General features: G+C 42.3%; 1 protein-coding gene across 2 annotated transcripts in view; it reads right to left on the bottom strand.

The window, feature by feature from the left end:
* The window catches only part of ttc7a (tetratricopeptide repeat domain 7A), a 50,303-nt gene that overhangs the window by 14,297 nt on the left and 13,719 nt on the right, over positions 1-22,287 (bottom strand). For both annotated transcript variants that reach the window (XM_063875373.1, XM_063875374.1), the window contains exons 10-19: positions 22,044-22,181; positions 19,940-20,023; positions 18,936-19,040; positions 16,346-16,463; positions 15,488-15,545; positions 14,755-14,827; positions 14,296-14,456; positions 4,355-4,471; positions 3,919-4,031; positions 3,431-3,565 (exon numbers count right to left, since the gene is read on the bottom strand). In XM_063875373.1, the coding sequence (XP_063731443.1) occupies positions 3,431-3,565; positions 3,919-4,031; positions 4,355-4,471; positions 14,296-14,456; positions 14,755-14,827; positions 15,488-15,545; positions 16,346-16,463; positions 18,936-19,040; positions 19,940-20,023; positions 22,044-22,181 (1,102 nt within the window). The remainder of the gene's footprint in view (positions 1-3,430; positions 3,566-3,918; positions 4,032-4,354; positions 4,472-14,295; positions 14,457-14,754; positions 14,828-15,487; positions 15,546-16,345; positions 16,464-18,935; positions 19,041-19,939; positions 20,024-22,043; positions 22,182-22,287) is intronic.

Genomic DNA, 22,287 nt, shown 5'->3' with positions numbered 1-22,287 from the left:
ACGCCGTCTGCTCCCGAGCGCTGAGTGAGCCCATGTGTGTGTTTGGTAGTGGATGTTTTGTTTGTTTACCTGTGTCTCATGAATGCACAGATGGGAGATACTTAGTGCATGCATGCTACCTCTGTGAGATGAAAAACAGCCATTTCCCAGCCTCCGGTTTACTTTTCATAGCTTCACTTCAGGGTAAAATGATTCAGTGAACGCTCTCTGGTTATGTAAGGCCATTATCTTCTCCTCACCTGAGCTCCCAGGAAAAAAAATCTGATCATTGCAAGAATGTATAATGTCCATTTGCATGTGCGTTTGAAAGGTTACGTGGAGCTAAGTATATCCATTCTAAAAAGCCTTCTGTGAGTGTTTTTTCCTATGTGGCCAATGAAGATGTGAGATCGAAAGAGGAAGTGACCGATGAGAAGAGGAATGTGCACACGGAGAGAGGGGGGTTTGGGGGTAAAACTGACTCAGCCTTGAGCTAAGAGACACACCCTTGCTCTCACACATACACACACTATTTATTTAAATCAGCAGCGAGCAGTTTCTATTTTCTCTGGACTCCAGAAAGGAAAAGCAGAGATCAAAGGTTGAACACTCAAAATAACCTTTGAATTACAGTCGGCCACAGGGGATGTGACCGAATGACCCCTACACCATCCTATCCCGTACTATAACACTCTGGTATGCTGGTTACATCCCTGGCTTCACTAGCCTGCTATATGGGTTCTCATTTTGGTTCTCATGCCTCATACACTCCGGCCGTGGTGGATGGGAGGAGTGCTGTTTGTGTGCAGCGTCTCTGTACTCCTCTCTTTATTTCCTGCTAATGCGCCACTCTTCTGTAAACTTCCACAGGCAGACTGAGGCTGAAGGGCTGGAAGTAATAGCAGTATGCATCACTGCCATTCTGCCCTTAATAGAACAGTGGCCACATGTATGCAGGTACAGCGCAGTCCTACATAAGGTATGCAGAAATGGTTCTACCCACTAAGATGTCCTTGTTGTTTGTAAAGGCAGAAAATGGCTGCAGAAATCCCATTCACACAATAACAAGATTACAAATATATCATTTCAAGTGGAAATTGTGATGTCTGTATATCTACATATCTGATGTTATCACACAGGCATTTCCAGCCTTAAGCATATTGGTGACCATCTTCCCAGCTCCCATCAAGGCTTTTACATCAATTAAAAGCAAAGAGCCCAAAGAGTTTAAAAGACCAACATTTAAAAAGAGTATTGTAAAAGTGCGGCTTGAACTGGATAAAAAGTCAACAGACAACCCCCTCTAAATGTACTGTTAACCTGATGGAAAAGGGGATTTTCAATAGGTTTGTGGCTTATTGAAAATAATGGGGATAATGCAAAATCTTAACTTAGATATGGTCTTTTTAACATTTCAATGTGGGAATCTTACATATGAGGTTAAGGTTAGAAGTGGGATTAGGCAAGTAGCAGTTACGGATAGGGTCAGTCTCCAGGAAATGAATGTTAGCAAAGGTAGTGTGACGGAAACACAACTGTGTGTGTGTGTGTGTGTGTGTGTGTGTGTGTGTGTGTGTGTGTGTGTGTGTGTGTGTGTGTGTGTGTGTGTGTGTGTGTGTGTGTGTGTGTGTGTGTGTGTGTGTGTGTGTGTGTGCGTGTGTGTGTGTGTGTGTGTGTGTATGTATGTGTGTGTGTTTGTGTGTGTGAGAGAGAGAGAAGGGGGGAGCAAACGTGGGAGATGATTGGGAGTTGAAGTGGAGTGTGTGTGTTACCTTCTAGTGATAATTCTGTGATGCATTACTGGAACGTGAAGAAAAGCATATTAAAAAAGTGAATAAACAATATCTCACTCCCCAGAGAGACAGAGCTTGTAAGAAGGTCAGTAAGCTGCATAAGACAGTCAGCTGAACAGCTTTTTCAGCAGCATCCTGTCCAGCACACTCTGTGTGTGTGGAGAAGATTTTCATTCATAAGTTGCCATCTGATAGTCATGCTTTGATTCCAGTTACTTTCGCTAAGGCGGTTATATTTTGGGATCCATTTTATTGTTTTGTTTGTCTGTCTTTCTGCCTGATTATTGAAAGATATGCCGATATGGTCCACTAATGGTCCATGAAGAATGCATTAAAACAAGTAGAGGATCAGAATTACGAAGAGGATACACTCATTATTTTTTACATTTTTGTTTAGATTGTGAGATTGGGAATTTGTGCTGCATTCAGGTGATGTCATAATAATCATAAAATGTAGTTTAAATATGGGAAATGGGGACAACAACTCTAAAACAGATATCAATGAGTAGTTTTAACACTCAAAGCCATGAAGTAAACCACAACTTCTTTATAGCATCAATTACAACTTAAAATTCATAGACACACCAAATTCCAAAGATCCATTTCCTAACTTTGGAAATGGGAGCATTTGGATGCACCATTATCCTTTTTTATTAGCCCCTGGATTTGTTGTGAAGTTATTCCTAACATGAAGGCTCCAGGTTTCCATATCAATACATTAAGCTTAACCATAAGTGGTCCAAGAATTGATCCACGAGGTACACCACATTGTCCATCTCCAGTTGACTAAGAGAAGTCAAAGCTTTCCTCTTTGTCAAGTAGGATGAACACAATTTGATGCTTATGTTAGTTGGTTGAGATGGAATCAAAAAGTATTGTTTTAAACATTTAGTGATGGCAATATCTGACTCACAATCATGACCCTCTGACTTTTGCTCTAGAGCCTCCATGAGGTTGACATTTGTTGTTTTGGGAGAACTGTTTTAATACTTATTTCCAGGATATTTTGATCAGACATTGAAATCCCTGTAATGATACATTTGAATGACTTTGTCTATCCATTTACTTAACCTGTTTAAGCAAAGTACCAGTAAGTGTCATCAGTTAAAATGTTGTTTTGTTGTTTAACAATATTTACAATTTTCATAGAGTACCTTCACGTAATTCCCATCAGCCTCAGCCGCAATTGTTTTACATGCTAATTAGCAAATGTAGGCATGCCATCATGCTAAACTAATATGGTTTACATGATAAACAATAATACTGGTAAAAGATTGGCCATGTACACGTTGACATTTTGCAAATATTCCCATGCAGATTCTTATCATTTCTGTTCTGTGTATCAAGTGGGCTGTAGACTTTTCTTCTTGGAGATCGGGAAAGGCTGAAATCAATGTATTTTCCATTTTGTACTTGCCAAAAGGAATATTATTCAAAAGCTTAAAAACACTGGGAAATAGAAGAATATCAATCAGATTATTTTCAACCACCAGTTTCTAAACAAACTTTTCCTCATAGTCAACTTTGCATGCCGATTTGCTAACTTGCCCCCACAACAAGGGTAAAAAAAGATTCCCTGCTAACAGAAAGAACAATAAAATACAATTTCAAAGAGATTCAATTTCGTGTTTGGAAAAAAGTTGTGCGTGATGTCATACCAGCTTGAAGCCAAATGCGTTCCAGGATGGTCCAGATGTAGGTGGGTCCTTGACGACGGGTGGAGCTGATGTCTGACACCTCAGACAGCGCTGCTTCCAGGCGGGACACTGCAACTGACGTAGGACTCAGCGAACCTGTAAGGAAAGGTGTAGGATTTAAAATATGGCAACGGCAGAAAATCCGACCTTGATTCTCTGTTAATAGAATTTTAATAGATTTCCTGTCACTAAATGGCAATATCACTAAGCCCTGGCCCAGGCAGGAACACAGGCGTGGGGGTGAGTCAGATCATTGATATTTAATGTATCTGGCAAACATAATTTCAGTGCAGAACAGGTCAAATGCCAGGAGATTTGGACTGACCTACAAATTCACCTTTCTAACTGGTATTTACACCTGAAGAAAAGAAGGATGTTTTTCATTTAAAATAATCAATTCAGCATGTTCAAAAAAGTGACATGACTTTAATCAGAGAGAGAGAGCAGACCGGTGGAGGCGTCCTGGAAGTCCGGCAGGGTGAGGTGGATGGAGAGTTTCCTGGGTCCACAGCTGACCTCTGCCCTGTCAGCCATCGGTATACTGCTGCTGTCATCAGTCTCACTGTAACACAGTTGTACAGGACATTCACAGTTAATTCACATGATCACAAGCACAGACACAGTTTACACAACATGTTCTAACCTTTTAATAACAAGGCTCTGTAAATAGTTCACCTACACTTATTCTTTAATAAGTGAAGGTGTACTTTAAGATCCTGTACAGGAATTTTAAAACACACACTGAATAATGAATCAAACACTCACACTATGGATTATCTATACCAAAGCAGAAAAATATTCCCCCTCCCAAACTTTCATCTAGCATAGCAGTAAAAAAAACTGTACCATATTCATACAGTAAATGTGTCTCATGCTCGCGCTAACCTGGAGCGGCTGACATCATAGCGGCTGAGCCAGTGTTGCAGCATCTCCTCACAGGTCTGCAGGGCTACAGCCGGGCCAAACAGGGCCTCTTGAAGCTTGGCCTTTGTGAACAGCAGGCTGGAGAGGAGAACACACACACACACACACACACACACACACACACACACACACACACACACACACACACACACACACACACACACACACACACACACACACACACACACACACACACACCACAATACTTATCAGTCTTGTGCTGCATTTTCACATTTTACATCATGTACTTGTGTACTTTTAGGCGCGATAAAAGCAGTTTGAGTTTAAGTTTTGAGATTTGCTTCTATGACAACTTCTTTCAGACTATTGGAAAGAAACATTCACCATACACATTTAGATGTTGAATTTACTAACTTTGTTCGTGTGCATTGAATATTTCACAGAAATAGTAAGCATTAGATAATGCTTCATGTACACAATGCTTTTCTGTCCAAAGGTTTTTACAGAGGGCCTTTTTAATAATTGTATCATTCATAGCCTGAATTATAGATAGATTATTTTATACCAAAAAACATTGCTTAGTTGTTTTTTTTACTGCAGTTCTGTGGTGTGGTTAAACCAATATATTTAAAATATCCCTCTGTTAAAAGATGATGGCAATAATTTTGAAACTGGCCTCTTACGATGCTAATGAGCACACATTAAATAGGACAATGCTTCATTTTCACCTCTAGTGTCTTTCCTTAAAGTGTACCAAAAACACTAGCTGCTGTTTTTGTACCCGTACAGATTTTAAACTGTGTAGTTACTAGCCTGGAGGATTGTTTATGTTGGCAAAACCCAATCCAACCTGTACTTATTATCACTGATCACATGAGTGTGGACACACAACATGAAGGACCATGAAAAGAAGATGAATTGTTTTGTAAGTTCACAATGACCTTCCAATATCAGTCAGTGTCTACTCCTGATTATAAAACAAATAATTTAACCTGCAAACTAGTTGATATCATCCCCATGCAGCTGACAGTTGCTGATTTGGTTACAAAAATAAAGAATTGTTGGAGCTTCTACGTTAGCCGGTTAAGTGCTTAGGACTGTTAGAAATAATCAATATATTGGAGCGGAACATTAAAAGATAATTCACTGTTTCTGGACGGATCATATTTGTCCACTTCCGGAAGTATTACCGGATGTTGTTTTTAGCCTCAGATAGCATAAAGCTAATATTGTATTGTATATATGAGTAGAGGGAGAAGGACGCGTGGAGTTACATACTAAACTTACCGCCTCTACTGCTCACTCATTGATGCTGCAATGATACTATTGCCTGTTTAATAACTGATAAACCTCAGAAGGATTGCATAATAGAATATTGTAGTTGAGAGCTTCAGGACTTCGCTAACAAGATGGCGACGGTGACGTCATAAGACGACCCGCCCCCGACGACGTCAGCCAATAGAAGAATCAGGAGAACCCCATGTGACAAGCGGCCAACAGGATCCAGCCCCCCACTACTAACCAATGAGAGCACGAGAGCGGAGCGCGTCTTATTTTGAAGTTGTTTATTGTATGGTCGGAAAGGGGTGGTTCTATAAAGCATGTTTGTATTGTGAAATCGATCTCTCTTTTGTTCCAGACAGCCAGACAGTAACTACTGATGAGCTCCACTCAGTCAGCGGCCTGTGGACGCGTGTCCCGGGCTATTGAGCCACGGCTGTGAAACTTTTGTAAAACCTACTGCTGCATCCTTTTATTAAATACTCCTTTTAAAACTTACAAGAGGGGGTTTGCTTTCTTTCTTTTGAATCGACACCTGGGCTTCGAATAAGGTTTCAAGGTTTTATTGGTCATATGCACAGCATATACAACGTATATGTTGGCAATGAAAATCTTATGTCGCATGCTCCTCCAACAACTCAACATACATGGTGCAAATAAGATAAATAAAATAGTGCTAAAAGAGAGAAGAATATTTACAATAACAACAATAAAGATTTAAGGATGTGAAATATATACATATGTGGAATACATTGAAAGTATTTAAACACTTTACACTGTTGAATGAGGAGGTATGGACAGATGCATATATTATGTATAACAGATGTATATGGCAGATATGTATAATATATAGATATGTGTACTATAAACAGATATGTATGGCAGATGTGTATAATATATATGAATGTATGTGTGTACTATAAAAGGATGTGAGTAGACATTCACAGAGCTCAGGAGTTCAGCAGTCTTATAGCCTGTGGTATAAAACTGTCTCTGAGTCTGGTGGTCTTGGTCCGGATGCTGCGGTACCGTCTGCCAGACGGCAGCAGACAGAACAGATGGTTGCTGGGGTGATGGGGGTACTTTAATATCCTACTGGCCTTCTTCCTACACCGCTGGGTGTAGAGGTCCTCCATGGATGGCAGCTCCGTCCTGGTGATGTGCTGAGCAGTTTTCACCACCCTCTGTAGAGTCTTACGGTTGAGGGCGGTGCAACTGCCATACCAGGGGGTGATGCAGCCAGTCAGGATACTCTCAATGGTGCACCTATAGAAGTTGCAGAGTATCCTGGAGTCCATGTTGAACTTCCGCAGCCTGCGGAGGATGAAGAGCCGCTGTCGAGCCGTCTTGGATATGACCCTGGTGTGATGTGTCCATGTCAGGTCCTCACTGATGTTTACCCCGAGGAACCTGAAGCTGCTGACTGCTCCTCTCTGTACGCCGTCTGTGATCAGTCCGATGACGGTCGTGTCGTCAGCAAACTTGATGATGGTGTTGGAGCTGTGTGTGGCCACGCAGTCGTGCGTGAACAGGGAGTAGAGGAGAGGGCTGAGCACACAACCCTGAGGGGCTCCGGTGTTGAGGGTCAAGGTGGAGGATGTGATGTTCCCCATCCCCACTGCCTGGGATCTGCCCGTTAGGAAGCTCATGATCCAGTCACAGAGGGCGCTGTTGAGCCCAAGGTCCCTGAGCTTAATGATGAGCTTGGAGGGCACAATGGTGTTGAATGCTGAACTGTAGTCAATGAACAGCATTCTCACATAAGTGTTCCTCCGGTCCAGGTGGGAGAGGGCAGTGTGGAGGGTGAGGGAGATGGCATCATCCGTGGACCTGTTTGCTCTGTAGGCAAACTGCAGGTGGTCCAGTGAGTCAGGGAGGGAGGAGGTGATAAAAGTTTTTACTAACCGCTCAAAGCACTTCATGATGATGGAGGTGAGTGCAACTGGGCGGTAGTCATTGAGGCAGATGGGTTTTGTCTTTTTGGGGACAGGGACAATGATGGACTCTTTAAAACATGTGGGGACTACAGACTGGAGCAGTGACCTATTGAAAATGTCTGTGAACACATCTGCCAGCTGAACTGCACACACCTTGAGAGCACGGCCAGGGATGCCATCAGGTCCAGGAGCCCTGTGTGCATTGATCCTTTTCAGAGATCTACACACATCTGCACTGGTTAAAAGCAGTGAGCAGGGATTCTGTGCCTCAAAGCCGGGGGCTTCTCAAAGCCCCCGGCTTTGAGAATAAACGAACATTTCTTACAGGACCCATCACCATCTCACTGATGCATGAGGCTTACTTGGATCAATACAAACAGAGAGGGGTAAAGATAGTCATCAACAACAAGTTCCGAGAGTGTGTGTACGTGTGCGTGTGTTGCAGCTTGTCGAGAGGTTGATGAGTAGAGGCCATAGAGTGTTTCCACTCGGCCCATTTAGTTGAAGACAACTGGTTAAGTGATGTGGGAGTCTCTGATGTGTGTATGTGTGTAGTAATTGCCAGAAGGGGCTCTCAGAGGATGCAGTCTGTCATGGGCATCACTCATCCATGGGTATGAGGAGAAAGGGAGTGAGGGGGAGAGACTGTGGTGTAAGCCACATCTGACTCCTGCCTGCCCCTCTGTCTATTCCTTCCCTGTTCTAAAACACGCCACTGTCCAGGGGGAATACAGTGGCGCGGGAATGAGTCCTAAAACCAGGAATTGAGTTAGCAATTTACCACTTCTGGTCACATTTCTGTCTTTATCAGGATCCCCATAAGTGATTTTTTTTTTTTAATGCTTAGATGCCTAAAATAAGATTTGCATTCAACACAAGCTTAAGAGCCAATGTTGGACGTTTTTGTGTCTCTTGAAAGTTGTTGCTAACAAGTGACTAAAAAAGACTATTAAATGTCATCATGCTAAGCATTAGCCGCCTTTAGCTTAGCAGTGGTGACACTAACATTAGCTTTTTACTTCTGGCAGTTGTATTTACACTTCAAACATCGTAAAAGTGGTGTGAATAGGTGGAGATTATCCTGCTGAACATGTATTATTTCTGAAATATTGCAAAATACAAGGGGAACAAAATATTGCTTTTTGACGTGGGAGCACTTAAGATGCTAATGCTAACTTCTGGGTTGGCCTACAAAAATACGTCATCACTGCCTCACTCTGTAGAGGGAAAGAGAGAAGCAGAAAGGGTAAGAGGCAAAATGTAATGGAGGGAGGGTCCAGGATCGATAGCAGAGACACAAGCTTGTGTCAGGGGAAAAAAAACTCTCTGTGAAATTAACCTTGTTACCGACTCACGGGTCGGTGGGTGACTGGGACAAAGGTGTGTGAAAAGAACATGTAGAGATGTTAAAAAAGAAAAAAATGAAAGTGTGTGTTAAAGCAAGGCATGACGTTAGGATGACAAGTGATGCCCAGGGACATTGTGTTAAGGATACGCCTGCCAGTAAAGGTTCACCAGAGTGTGTGATTGTGTGTGTCTCCAGGCTACCCATTACCAGTGTGGAAAAGCATTCAGATGCATTGCACTGGTAACCCATTCTTGTGTAGAAATGTGACAAGGTGTATGTGTGTGGGTGTATAACATGTGTACGAGAACTAACTTATCTTACTGTGTATCCTGGGTCTACAACATGTAAACAACCTAAAACAGTTAACTGTAAGACAGCAAACGCTATTAAAGCTGTTGAAATATTGTTAAAAAAATCTCTAACTCTAGTCTCAGTCTCTAACTACAATGGCATTCGGAGAGCGCAGACACAAGCAGAGGCTAATAGTGCATTCGTGTTCTTTTCAATTTTAGTGCTTTAGTGCATTTGCTTGTGTGGAAACTTCATGGGCACTAAAAGAAGATGTGTTGTATAGTTAAGCTCAAACCTATGATGGTCAACAGATGTTACAACATGTTATAGGACAAATAAGCTGTTGTAGCCCGTTTGCACCTGTCAACTAAATAAACCGAGTCATGAAATGTGTACCAAAAATGTTGCCTCCTACCCAAGTTGTTGTTCAGAAGCGGCGTTTATGTGATTATGAGTCAGGAACACATTTTTCCAATTATTCCGACCCAAAATGAATGCTGTACAAATGCCCATGCTGCAATGCAAGCAAAAGTGAAACAAGTTCCAAGAGTTTCAAAACTGCCATTCTGATTCGCTCCAAAATGTAATGGCTTCCTAATTAGGCGATTGCTACACCCTTCTACCAAGCTTCCTGAAAATAGTGCCAGTAGTCCCTAACAGGATAACAAACAGACTAAGCCAAAAAGCAAAAGCAAACTAGAACCAAGTGTAACGAAGGGAACATGTAGGAAGACTTAACTTTGAATCAACATAGTATAGTCAGGTAGCAAATCAGGACACAAGGTACGCCGTACTTAGATATGATAAGATATTCATAAAAAACATTGGAAACATTTCAAAAAGTATCTCTAATTTAAGGCTGTGTTTAAAGACACTATTATCACTACAAGAGTGGCCACAATTTGAGGATTAACTCCTACCTCTTTGCAATTAAATCACATATTCAAACCAGCATGAGTCTTAACAAAATGCTTTTACTGCGCACCTTCTAATTGGTGACAGTACATCTGATCTAATTCATCCAAGTATTTTCCACCTTATTATTTACCACTTGATCACAGCCATCTTCAAAAAGGTAGATTTCATGGAGATTACAGCACTCCAAACTACACAACACATTACAAGAGATGTCACTTTCAGGCTCCTGGGAATGAGTCTGCGTGGTATGAGCAGCCTGAGCGTAGTGTTTGAGGACGGTGGCGGTGTAGCTCAGTGTAAAACGCTCGGCAGTGGCCAGCTAAGAGCGGAGAGTATCGACATAAACTCCAAATAAAAATAGCTAATAATGATCCCTGGAAAAAGTGCCACACAGTAGGCCTACTGCTCACTCTGCACTCCCACAGATCAGAGTGTGTAGTCTCTACAGGCACATGGCTGCATGCACACTTCTATTTTTATATATATAATCATCTATGTATGCAGTACGGTGCATGCATGGAGATTAACGCACACAAGGTGCTGACATGCATGCTTTGTGTTGCAGGGCATAAGCCAGGCACGTGCACACTAACTCACACTATTACAGATGCACGCACATGCACAAATTACAAACACACTTTCTCATGCTGTAACATCCCGTTAGATGAATACAGAATCAAAGGCTGGGATTAATCATTCTCTTTAGTACAAACTGCGAGACCACTCTCCCCCCCACCTCTCTCTCTCTCTCTCTCACTCTCACACACACACACACACACACACACACACACACACACACACACACACACACACACACACACACACACACACACACACACACACACACACACACACACACACACACAACCCTCCCCCTCTCTCGCCTCAGCTCTCTCAATCTGTAGCAGAATCCCATTTCACATTGAAATGCATGCCTGTTTACTGGGTGATTAAAATTTTAAAGAAAATAGGAATAAAAGGGAGACGAAGAGATACCAAAGATTTGAGGAAGAAGCGTGAGAAAGAAGGACTGAGAAGGGAAGAAATGGAGAGAGAAAGAGAGAACAGAAAGGCAGGAGCCGGTGGGTAGAGGATGTGGGAGAAAAAGGAGGAAGGAGAAATTCAGTGTGCTACAGTGAGCCGACAGTTTGCCGTGGTGCAGAGACGCAGAGGCTAACAGGAATCACACACATGCATGCACACACAACACACAGTGACACACAAACATGTATGTGCCAGATTACGATCTTGCACACCCACATCCTCGCAACATACAAGTACACACACACACACACACACACACACACACACACACACACACACACACACACACACACACACACACACACACACACACACACACACAAACACACACACACACACACACACACACACACACACACACACACACACACACACACACACACACACACACACACACACAGGACTGTCGCGGCACGCCCAGCACCGTGCACAATGCAAGCTTTGATCTCTGAAGCTCGCTCACACTTCACAAAGCAAATGATATTCACTGAGCTTGTTACTGAGAAAACACCTCCTTTCACTCCATAAACTCTCTTTCTCCATCTATATCTGTACCTCGATCTCTCGTTCCCTGACTCTGAGGTCTGTAACTCGTCTCAGCTGGATGGCTCCCGGGAGTATTGCAAATTTTTCCAAGTTTAGAGCTAAAAAATAATTAATGTTACAATCGAGTTTGTCTTGTTCTATTCTCACTAAGAACATTATTCTCTGTGTGCATCAAAGCAAACATAAACAGGTGTTTTTTGGGCCTCCTGCAAGCTGTTTTATTTTATAATTTTGTGTGGACTGTGGACATAATGATAGCATGCAAACTGGCCTTCAGACAGGAAGTTGGGTCATCCAATGAGCATATAAGCATTTTTGACGTGTAGGGCCAGCGCATTGTTGCAGAGGTTTTGTAGGTTTGTAGCTAACCAATCAGAGCAGACTGGGCTCTGGTTTCAGGCAGAGGGTGAAAAGAGGTGCTGCAGCACAGGCAGTATGAGAACAATAAAGATCTTTGTGAACATGAAAGCATGGAAAGATGTCACAGTAGAGACACACTATACAAATATGAACCTGAAAATGCTCATAAAAAGGCTCCTATAATACCCAGAGGTTGACACTAGTATATGATATAATGTTAAGCAGCCAAATAAACTGTAAAACTGCTGCACCCGACTTACTTTGAGAGAGAGACACAGGGATGGAAAAGTGTGTTAGCTGCAGGTCAGATGAGTCAAAATGAACCTACCTAAAATGTTTAAATGTGCTCTACTGATATGTGTTGCCGGGCCAGTAGAGTGGTTATTGGGAACATAGATAACCATAAATCAGAGGTTATGGACATTCAGTAAGAATTCATTATATTTCAGCTGTTTCCTCTTTGACTCAATGTCTCTCCATAACAACAGTTTTGGAACAACAACTGATGCTGCCTGCTCTACCCATATGACCTCATGGTTACCGGGGCGATGGGGATTCCTGGCGCAGAGAACGATGTGATTGGCTAAGCCGGGAAAGAGCTCTTAAATGGGTCAAAGCAGTCAAGTGTCTCTATGGAGGAGGTGTGTGTGTGTGTGTGTGTGTGTGTGTGTGTGTGTGTGTGTGTGTGTGTGTATTGTGCGATGCTTCATCTAGACAGAGAGAGAACAGATTTCATCTTCCAATTGTACATACAGTGCTGATCAGTAAGGCTTGTGTAATTATAAAGCCATCGTCTTCCCTGCACCCACCCACCCACTCTGTCTCTTTCTTCTTCCTGTTTGGCTCTTACCATCCTCCCTTCCTTCGTTTTTTTCATGCATTTTCTTGTTTTTCTGCATTTGCACTGTGTTTCTCTCCCTCCTGATATTTAGATGTAGCCCATCTGTCTGCACTGGGACCGTGGAGGCCAACACTGACCCCAAATGGCTGCATTATGAAATGCTTTGCTGGGCTTTGAAATGTAGAAAACAGAAAGATGATGCAACATGCTTCCATAGTATGGCTAGCGTGAACTAATTGGCCTGGATAGTTAATTTCATCTCTAATGGGGAGCTTCCTGCACAGCTAATTAATGTTTTCAATGTATCAGGATGGCAGGCTACAATGCTTCCTGTGAGATCAGGCGTGCATCTTAAACCAATGTTTAGGGACAGTACTGCTGCTGACCTGCCTCTCACTATTTCAATTAAAACTGGATTCTTTTTAGACATTTTAGAGACGTATGACTCTAATTCTTTGAGTTTTTTAAGCTGAGAAGAGGAACAATTTTGTGGTGAAATGTTTCTTTTTTGTTATGAATTAAAATGCAAAACAAATGTAGGCCTATTGTGTTTTTGTTTATAAAATAAGATGAAAAATAAAAAGAATAGGACACCAAACAGCACAGTGGTTAAAGCTGTCAGCCCATGTACTGGGAATTAGTCTTTGCTGTGGCGAACTCAGGCTCGCCTGTAGTCCCTTTATGCGTGTCATCCCCCTTTCAACACTGTCACTCTCTAATGAAGGCTAAAACTAGCCCAAAAGAGCATAGAGAAATACACCGAGATAATAACATACCACAACTAAATGGTATTTAAATCCACAGTTTTGTATCCTTTCGGTAACTTTGATATATTTTTAAGTTGTGTAATATTATTTGCTTTTTTAAAACTTTTGTCAATAAATGAAAATGTTCATGAAATGCTTGATGAATGGTTAGAAAATACCAAGCCATAATCCCTTAAATATGTCTTCAATGTGTTTTATAGTGTAGCAGACAGGTGGGTTTATGTGTCTGACGACTTCTGTCAGCAAAGTAGCACTGGGGCGCGGGTCAGAGCTGCAGTGTTAAAAGGGTAAGGGTGTGTGAGGGGCATAGGTACCGCAATGCAGGCCTCCACTCTGGCACGTCTAAATAAGGCGTCAAGAGTGCGCGTGTGTGTGTGTGTGCTTGGCCTCCAATACAGTCGAGCTGAGACACCCTACCCTTACAGAGAGGCCGAGTGTAAGGAAGGAGCCTCACTGCGGCACTGACTGTAACTACACACATAAACATGCCATACGAAATCTAAAAATCTGTACAGCAATCCATTACTGCCTTATCCTGAAACCACCAACACTTCCACCAACATTTTATGTCTCCCATGTGAGTGGGATGGTATATAAGTGGGCTTTACTTGAAGTTGCCGGGGTGCTGGCTGAGGGCCAGGTTCAGGGTGTCCAGGGCATGACGGTGATGTTTCTGGGCGCTCAGCAGCAGAGTCAGCAGGTGGAGGGAGTGTAAGTCGTCCCCACGGAGAGATAAAGCTGCCTGTAGGGGCTCGATGGCTGCTGAAACCTGCCACACACACACACACACACACACACACACACACACACACACAAACACACACACACACACACACACACACACACACACACACACACACACACACACACACACACACACACACACACAGACAGACAGACAGACAGACACACACACACACACACACACACACACACACACACACACACACACACACACACACACACACACACACACACACACACACACACACACACACACACACATTCTTACTTTTCCTAATGATTAATGCCTGTTATTAAATGATAATAACTGTGTTTGCTTATACCTGGCGCACAAGTGCCAGCTGCAGAGACAGGTACATAGCTATCAGAGTGTCCTCAGGGTCTAGTGAATGAGCCCTGTGGAGAAGAGAGAGGAAATGCAACGTTTTATGAAAAGGAAGCACATTTTTTAAACAGCCTCTACTGCACGGTGCTTTCATACGGCAACAATTACTTGATCTAATATACAGTAGAATGTAATGCAAATGTAGTTGAAAAAAGTGTAAATAAAGACCAACTGAAATGCATACATTTAAATTATTGTTCAAAATTAAATAAGATTTTTTTAATATACTGTATATATGCTGTATATACAAAACCAATGAAAATTACAAATTAAAACATTGATTTTATTGGACTTTTCCTCACTGCACTTTGTTTCCATAAGTATATAGGCTTTTTTTGTATATTTCCATTATTTTTGCACATTTAACACAAACACATTTTTATCATGTTATATTAATGCAATAGTGGAATATGAAACAAATCCTGAGTTTCAGACCAATGTACATCTACACTTTGAGGCTTTATTTAGCAACAGTTGAGATCATTGCTAACATCTGCATACTGAGGCAATGCTAACAAGCTTTCAACATGCTTATGCCATGCCTACATGCCATGTTAACCCCATTAATTTGCAAGCATGGCTGAATATCAGATGCTTGATATATGTACATAGAAAATGATCAAAAGTAGGCACAGCAGATACACAGAGATTTACAGAAAAGAAGAACCTACTTGCTCAAAGCTCGTAGCGCTTTCTTGTTGAACTCATTACGATCAGTTTTTAGAGAGGCTGGAGAGAGAAGACACAATCAATGTTACCCCTAATAGTTCTAGCTTTGCTATAATTAAGCAGGACAATTGTAATGAACTATTATAAAGTATACTGTATACAGTAAAACTGGAAACTGGCTAGTCCTTTTTTCTATCACTTGTGATTCGAATGCGTCCATAATTTGAACGCATTGCACTAAATTAATCCTGGTTCATGTCTGTTTTTATGAGAAATATGGATTGATTCTACTACTATTGATACTATCATGTTTCTGTCACAAAACCACTAGCTTCTATTCAAAAGCATTGGACAGGATTTACATCTTTTTTAAAATTTTGATCTAATTTTGCATAAAAACTACAGCCTTTTCAGAAAATATGAAAGGTGTGGTTAAATCTAGTTCAAACTTGGTTACCATGAAACGACAGTGGTTCCAAGGAGTCAGGTATGTCATATTACGGGGTTAGGGTTAGCTTAGCACTAACACTATGTTAGCCTAACTCTGAGTCTAGCACATACTTGTCGTATTTTGCCCCTTGGGTTATTTAATTGTGCTAGCAGCAGCCTTTTGACTAACATCTAGGCACAGAAGTTTCATGCATGGTTAAAGTTGTAACACGTTGCGATACAGTCACGGTAGGGGGTTAGGGTTAAGACACCAAACATACTTGGTTAGGGTTAAAAATAGGTTTGTTATGTGATTAAGCTACGGACATAACATAACTTCCTTTAGGTCAATGCAGCTCACAAAAACTGGTCTCCTGTCAGAAATCCTGTGTTTGCTACATTTGTATATGTGTTGGTTTGTGTGTCCTCACCTTCAGAGGCCTGTAAACTACAGCAGAGTCCCAGGGAAAGGTAGGCTCTAGGTAGAAATTCTCCGGCTTCTTCCCCCATAGACACCACACTCTGCGACAGATCCTCAGCCTCCCTGAACTGGACACATAAACATACGCTCAATAAGTTTGATTGTTAATACTCAAACGGGTAGGTGAAACACTGAATTATACTTCTTATGAACAAATAACCTATAATTAATATGCAACAAATACATCTTGGAGCTTTTTGCTTTCAGTTTCCCAAACATTTTTTCACAGCTTTTTTTTGTTTGAGTTTGAAAATAAGTATGACAATAACACTGGTGTTGTTAAAACTCCTGCGTTGTTTGAGGAGAGTCCAAATAGATCCAAGGACAACGCAGAGTTTGCTGAAGGACACACACACACACACACACACACACACACACACACACACACACACACACACACACACACACACACACACACACACACAGATCAGTGGACTGCAGGCAGTGTGTGGCCGATCCGAACCGAGGAGAAATTGTGTCACTCTGTGCGGTACGGCTGGTGGCGGGCAGGTGGGTAGGTGGGCGTGGGGGGGGGGGGTATGGCTTTGACGGCACGCCAGCAGAACAGCAAGCCAACTGCTCTCTGACACCCTCCCCCTCCTCCACCTCCACTTCCTCCCTTCATCCTCCTCTGCTCTATCTCTCTCTCTGTCTTTCTCTGAACCCAGCCCTTGTGAGTTCAAATCCTGCACACAATGGTCTTTAAACACACAGCCCATCCATGCACATCTTGGGAGGATTATATTTCTCTCCTTTGAATAGTTGCGGGTGAAAACGTTGCATACTGCTTTTCAGGAATTGATATTGGAAAAAAAAATCTGCTTTGCTTCCAGTGGTACAGTTTGTAGTGATGTCACGAGGTTAGGGAGGATTTCTTTATAATGACCATGTTTGAGAGCTTTCTGGAAAAATATGGCGAGATTGTCAGGGTCTGAAGTGTGGGGGGGGACTGCCGGCTAGATAATAGTCCAGACTGTCCAGTGGAGCTGATGGTGGATAATGGTGGCCCATTTATGTAATGCCCCACTGCACTATGGCCACAGTGTCCCATTGTGATTACGGCTGTAAGCTCCTTAGTGTCTCCGGCCTGCCATGATCTCCAGCCACTGACAGATGTGCTCTCTCCGTTCGCCCCTGTTAGCTCCTCTTTTCTAATCTCTGACCCCTTTCTCTCTCTCTGTCTCACTCACCCTCACACCCCCACCCCCCATCTAAATACCTCTTTTGATGCAACTCAGTCCCTCCCTCCCTCGCTGCCCAGATCATGAACAGCAGGACTATCCAAGCTGGCCGGGCTTCACAGTGACCCCTGTGTCAAACCCAAAACATTACACAGGGCGGCCGTGTTATGGCTCTCTATGCACACACTAAATATTCTATAAAGCTGCTGTTGAGAGCTGTATATGCTCCCAGAGCCCTGTGTCCCCCAGCTCAATATCCTCTTATTTTATCACATATTACATTTCAGAGAGATTTCAAAGGTTTTTTATGTTCTCTGCGATGTGACAAAGGTTGGAATTACCCACCTACAGCTTAGTGCAAGCAAGAGTTTGTTCTTGTTCTTTAGATGTAATGCAGGATTCTATGGCCTCGTCTTTTAGCTTATCACCTTATGGGAGATGCTGAGGGAGGCGTGTGTAACTAAATTAAAAGCAAAATACATCGATGGATTTATGGAGAGTTAAAATGCAGATTTGTGATTTTTTGGATCCTGTGATTTTTTGGATCCTGTAATCCTGTGAAATGTTGTATATTTATAACATCAATATAAAGTAACGGAAGGGAGAGCTTCGCTATTTCTTACATGTTATTGACTGTTTTAAAATTAAGTACAGCTGTTTCTCAAATGACTGCACACATTACACTGAACAGTGTATATTACAAATACAAATACAGTTAGGTAGTAACATATAACCGCATCCTCCTGGTCTGTTAAGTTTACTTAAACTTCCCTTCTTTCTTTCTTGCCATCAGGATGTTTCGAATGGCTGCAAAAGAAGACAGATTGTATAGAAGTCCTGAAAAATAATGACCCTACTTTTAACTTGATTTATTACCTCAGTCAACATTTCTTGACAGATTTATGGTCTTAATTACTGGTCCCATTAAGATGAGATACCCGAAGATGCTTTAGGGCGTTGCTGATTTGTGTTGTCCGGTTTGTGTTTACGATCATTTTCATCATGGATTAATCTGCAAATTATTTTCCAGATCAATCTATTCATCTTTTATGGAATGTCTCAAAGTCCAAGATGATGATATGAAACGTCTTGTAATGTCAGTCGAAAAAACAAAGATATTCGGTCTACTATTCTATACAATTTAAGCAAAACATCTCTATACTTCAGTGGTGGAAAACAGCATTTGGTGACGTATTTGTAATGAAAATTGCTTCAAGGATTAATCGATTATCAAAGAAGTTGGCTATTATTGTTGTATTGATCAATTAGTTGACTACCCATTGCAGCCCGAATGCAAGGGGATGTAAATGTAATGTGGGAGCATGTGCAAGTGCATGTGGATGTTCTGTGAGTATTCACCCATTGCAGTTGACCAATGCAGACTTTAGCAGCCAATAGGGGCAGCGAGGGGTCCTCTGGTCTCATCCTGGCACACTCTTTAAATACAGACACAGCACCGACCCCCTGGAAGGAACACACACACACACACACACACACACACACACACACACACACACACACACACACACACACACACACACACACACACACACACACACACACACACACACACAAATAGTGATTAATGTGCACACAGTTATCATGCAGCCACAGATGACATGGATCTCTTTTAAGTGAGTGTATCAAACACACATCAACTGTCCTTACACAGCCCTAATAGACCCATTTAGACACACAGTCACTTAATACATGTAGGTCAATCATTAATGGACCACGTGCACGCGCACACACACATGCACGCATACACACGCCCGGCTGGCCCTAAATAGAAGCGGATCTGACGACACTGAGGCGGCCCCTTCTCCTTCTAGGGAGCAGCCTATTTCGAGAGCTCTCCATTGATCTGCAGTGTCACTTTATACTGCAAGGCAGATCAATTTTTCTGTCACACACATGGGCGCGCACACACTGAGGCAGAGTGGGGGTGGGGAGATATTCCTTTTGAGGACACCCATACAAGAATGTCCAGGTTTTTTTTTAATGAGAACAATGATTAACTTGATTGGGCAGCAAATTGAATCAATAGTATTCCCCAAGCATTTCAAATTGTTTTGTTGTGTTGCCATTAAGGCCCAAGCATTCTGGGCTAGATGGTTAAGACTGATTGCATATTTTTTGCTATAATTAATTGCCAATATATTAATCAAATAAGCTCAACCCATCTTCTACTCCGAGCAGACTGCAGGCTTATCTGCGAAAAACTATTTGTTGCATCACGCCTGGACATGAGTGTGAGGTGCAGTGTACAGCACAGAGGGATGGCAGGGGATGTATGTCACATTAGGGTGTGTCGCTGTGTGTGTGAGGGGCAGTTGCTAGTGTATAAGGAGACATGAGCTCACCTTCCTGGCCGCCATGAGTGACAGGCCCAGCTGGTGCCAGAGGTGGAACTCGTTGAACGAAAACTTCATGGCTCGCTCGAGACACTGCGAAGAAAAAATGCAGACGCACAAATATGTCAAAGTGATATAATTCACACAGAAGGGTGGGTGCAGTCATGGCCAGGTTTACCCAGACAAAAAAAAATGAAAAGCATCAAAAAATAAGTGCTCATGCTGTTGAGCCAGGGTTAGGATCATTATATTTATTCACTAATTTCCCCTCATTTACAATGTCACTAAACTGAATGGGCACTCTTCGTCTACATTTTTCTAGCTTGAAATGACTGTCAGTCACCACTCACCACCCACTCAGCGCTGCTCCAGTACATAATGATGTGATTGATGTGTGTGTGGACGAGCAGAGGATGGCGTGGTGAAACCCTCAGTCAGAAGTTGTCAGTCAAGCAGAAGAGAGCTAAACCACGCCAAAGGTCTGCCTAATATTCTAAATAAATAATGAGCACTTATTAAAAAGGCTGCGGACCATTTAACATGTAGACATGAGTTCAACATTGTATCACTGTGGGTATTTCTTTCATGGTACATGAGTATTACAGGAATGACTAAGTCTGCTATTATGAAACTGTTGGAAGTGGAACCTATCAGTTATCATCAAACAACAATTTAGCTAAAAACTAGCTTGTAAACGTGCTACTTGTGTTACAAACCAACAATTCTGGGGTCCCAAGTTGCTAATTGGACTATTAACCGTAAGAAGCACATTGAAGAGGAAGTCTTGGCTGGATATCAGCAAGCTACACCGGAATCCCGAATTACAGCTCCTGCTCGAGAGTGTTGTAGGTATCTGATAGCCGATGAGATTGCTTTGTTGGAAACAGCAACGTGTGTACCTAATTTCATGGCAATACATCCAATAATTGTCAAGAAAGTTAACCCGAAAACTACATTTCAACTTCAAAGAATTTCTATGAGAAAAGTCAAGGGATCACCAAACTCCTTACTCACCGGGGTGACATGTAATGTCCTGAGCAAATATCATGCTTATCCATCCAATAAACCAAATCCTAAGAGCGGGGGACTGACACCACTGAAACTGTCTCTACCTGACCAGCTATTTACACATTAATCCACCCTTTATATTAATGCAATAATTTAACTTACAGTAAATGATTATACATTATTTACTTTTCTTGCTTACATTTTGAATGCTGGACTTTTCCTCAAATATTTGTACACTCTGGTGTTACAGCTTTCACTTAATCATAGGATTGAAATACTTCTTCCATTTTCTCGTATATGTCATCTTTTATTTTTACCTCTAGCATTTGTCTTGTATTATATCATGTATGCAACTGCGAAACCCTAGCTCATTCTAACACTAATACATACCTGTGTATCCTCCAAATGAAAAGTGATAATGGGACCAGAACTGGCTGTGGACCCGTAGTGGATTGATGAATGTTTCAGAAAGTCTGTAATCAATCAATATAAATCTTCTTCATCACATCAGAGATGGATGGCACTGACTGTCCGACACCTAATTTATAAATGGCCCATACTGGCCTCATATATCAGCAAGCTGATCCACCGGTCCAAGTGGAACTACCTCAGTGTGTGTGTGTGTGTGTGTGTGTGTGTGTGTGTGTGTGTGTGTGTGTGTGTGTGTGTGTGTGTGTGTGTGTGTGTGTGTGTGTGTGTGTGTGTGCTTGTGTGTGTCTGAGTGTGTGTGTGGTCCTCCTTATACCATGACTGATGCTGTCTATGAATCAATGGGACAGGTGGACAAACCTAATTTTAGACGACTTCTCCGACCTCCGCCTCCCAAACTTCCTACATAGAGGTCACATTAGGGGGGGTACCAGAGTTTGTAAAAAAAAATAAAAATGGAGGAGTTAGGTGTGAGATAATGAGAGAAAGAATATGCAGGAAGAAGAGGAAAATACACGTAATCCTCTTGCTCAAAGTGATAAGGACATTCATTAAAAAGTTCGGCAAAGGCAAAGCTCTCACTAACACATCTCATCTCTCCCGCTTTCCTCCCCTCAGACCTCCAGCATGGAGTGTGTGTCTCTCTAAGCCTGTGTGTATATGTGTGGCACCACACCTCAGACAGCATGCCGTACTGCCCCCTCCTGGCCATGCCGAGGGTGAGCAGGTCATAGACGGAGGTGGCATCCTGCAGGCTGCTCTGACGGGCTTCAGCCTGGTCTGGAAGACGACTGATCACCGCTTCGCCGCTTGCCTGGATCAACAGAGATAGAGAGTGAGGAAGAGGGGGATGAAGAATGAAGATGAGGAGGAAGACAAATCAGGATGCGAAAGGTGGTGATATGGATGACTTCGGGAGG

Source organism: Eleginops maclovinus, chromosome 22, assembly GCF_036324505.1.
Source record: "Eleginops maclovinus isolate JMC-PN-2008 ecotype Puerto Natales chromosome 22, JC_Emac_rtc_rv5, whole genome shotgun sequence".
In the NCBI taxonomy this organism is placed as follows: domain Eukaryota; kingdom Metazoa; phylum Chordata; class Actinopteri; order Perciformes; family Eleginopidae; genus Eleginops; species Eleginops maclovinus.
The sequence above is the reverse complement of the archived record's forward strand: the minus strand, read 5'-3'. Positions and strand labels throughout refer to the sequence as shown.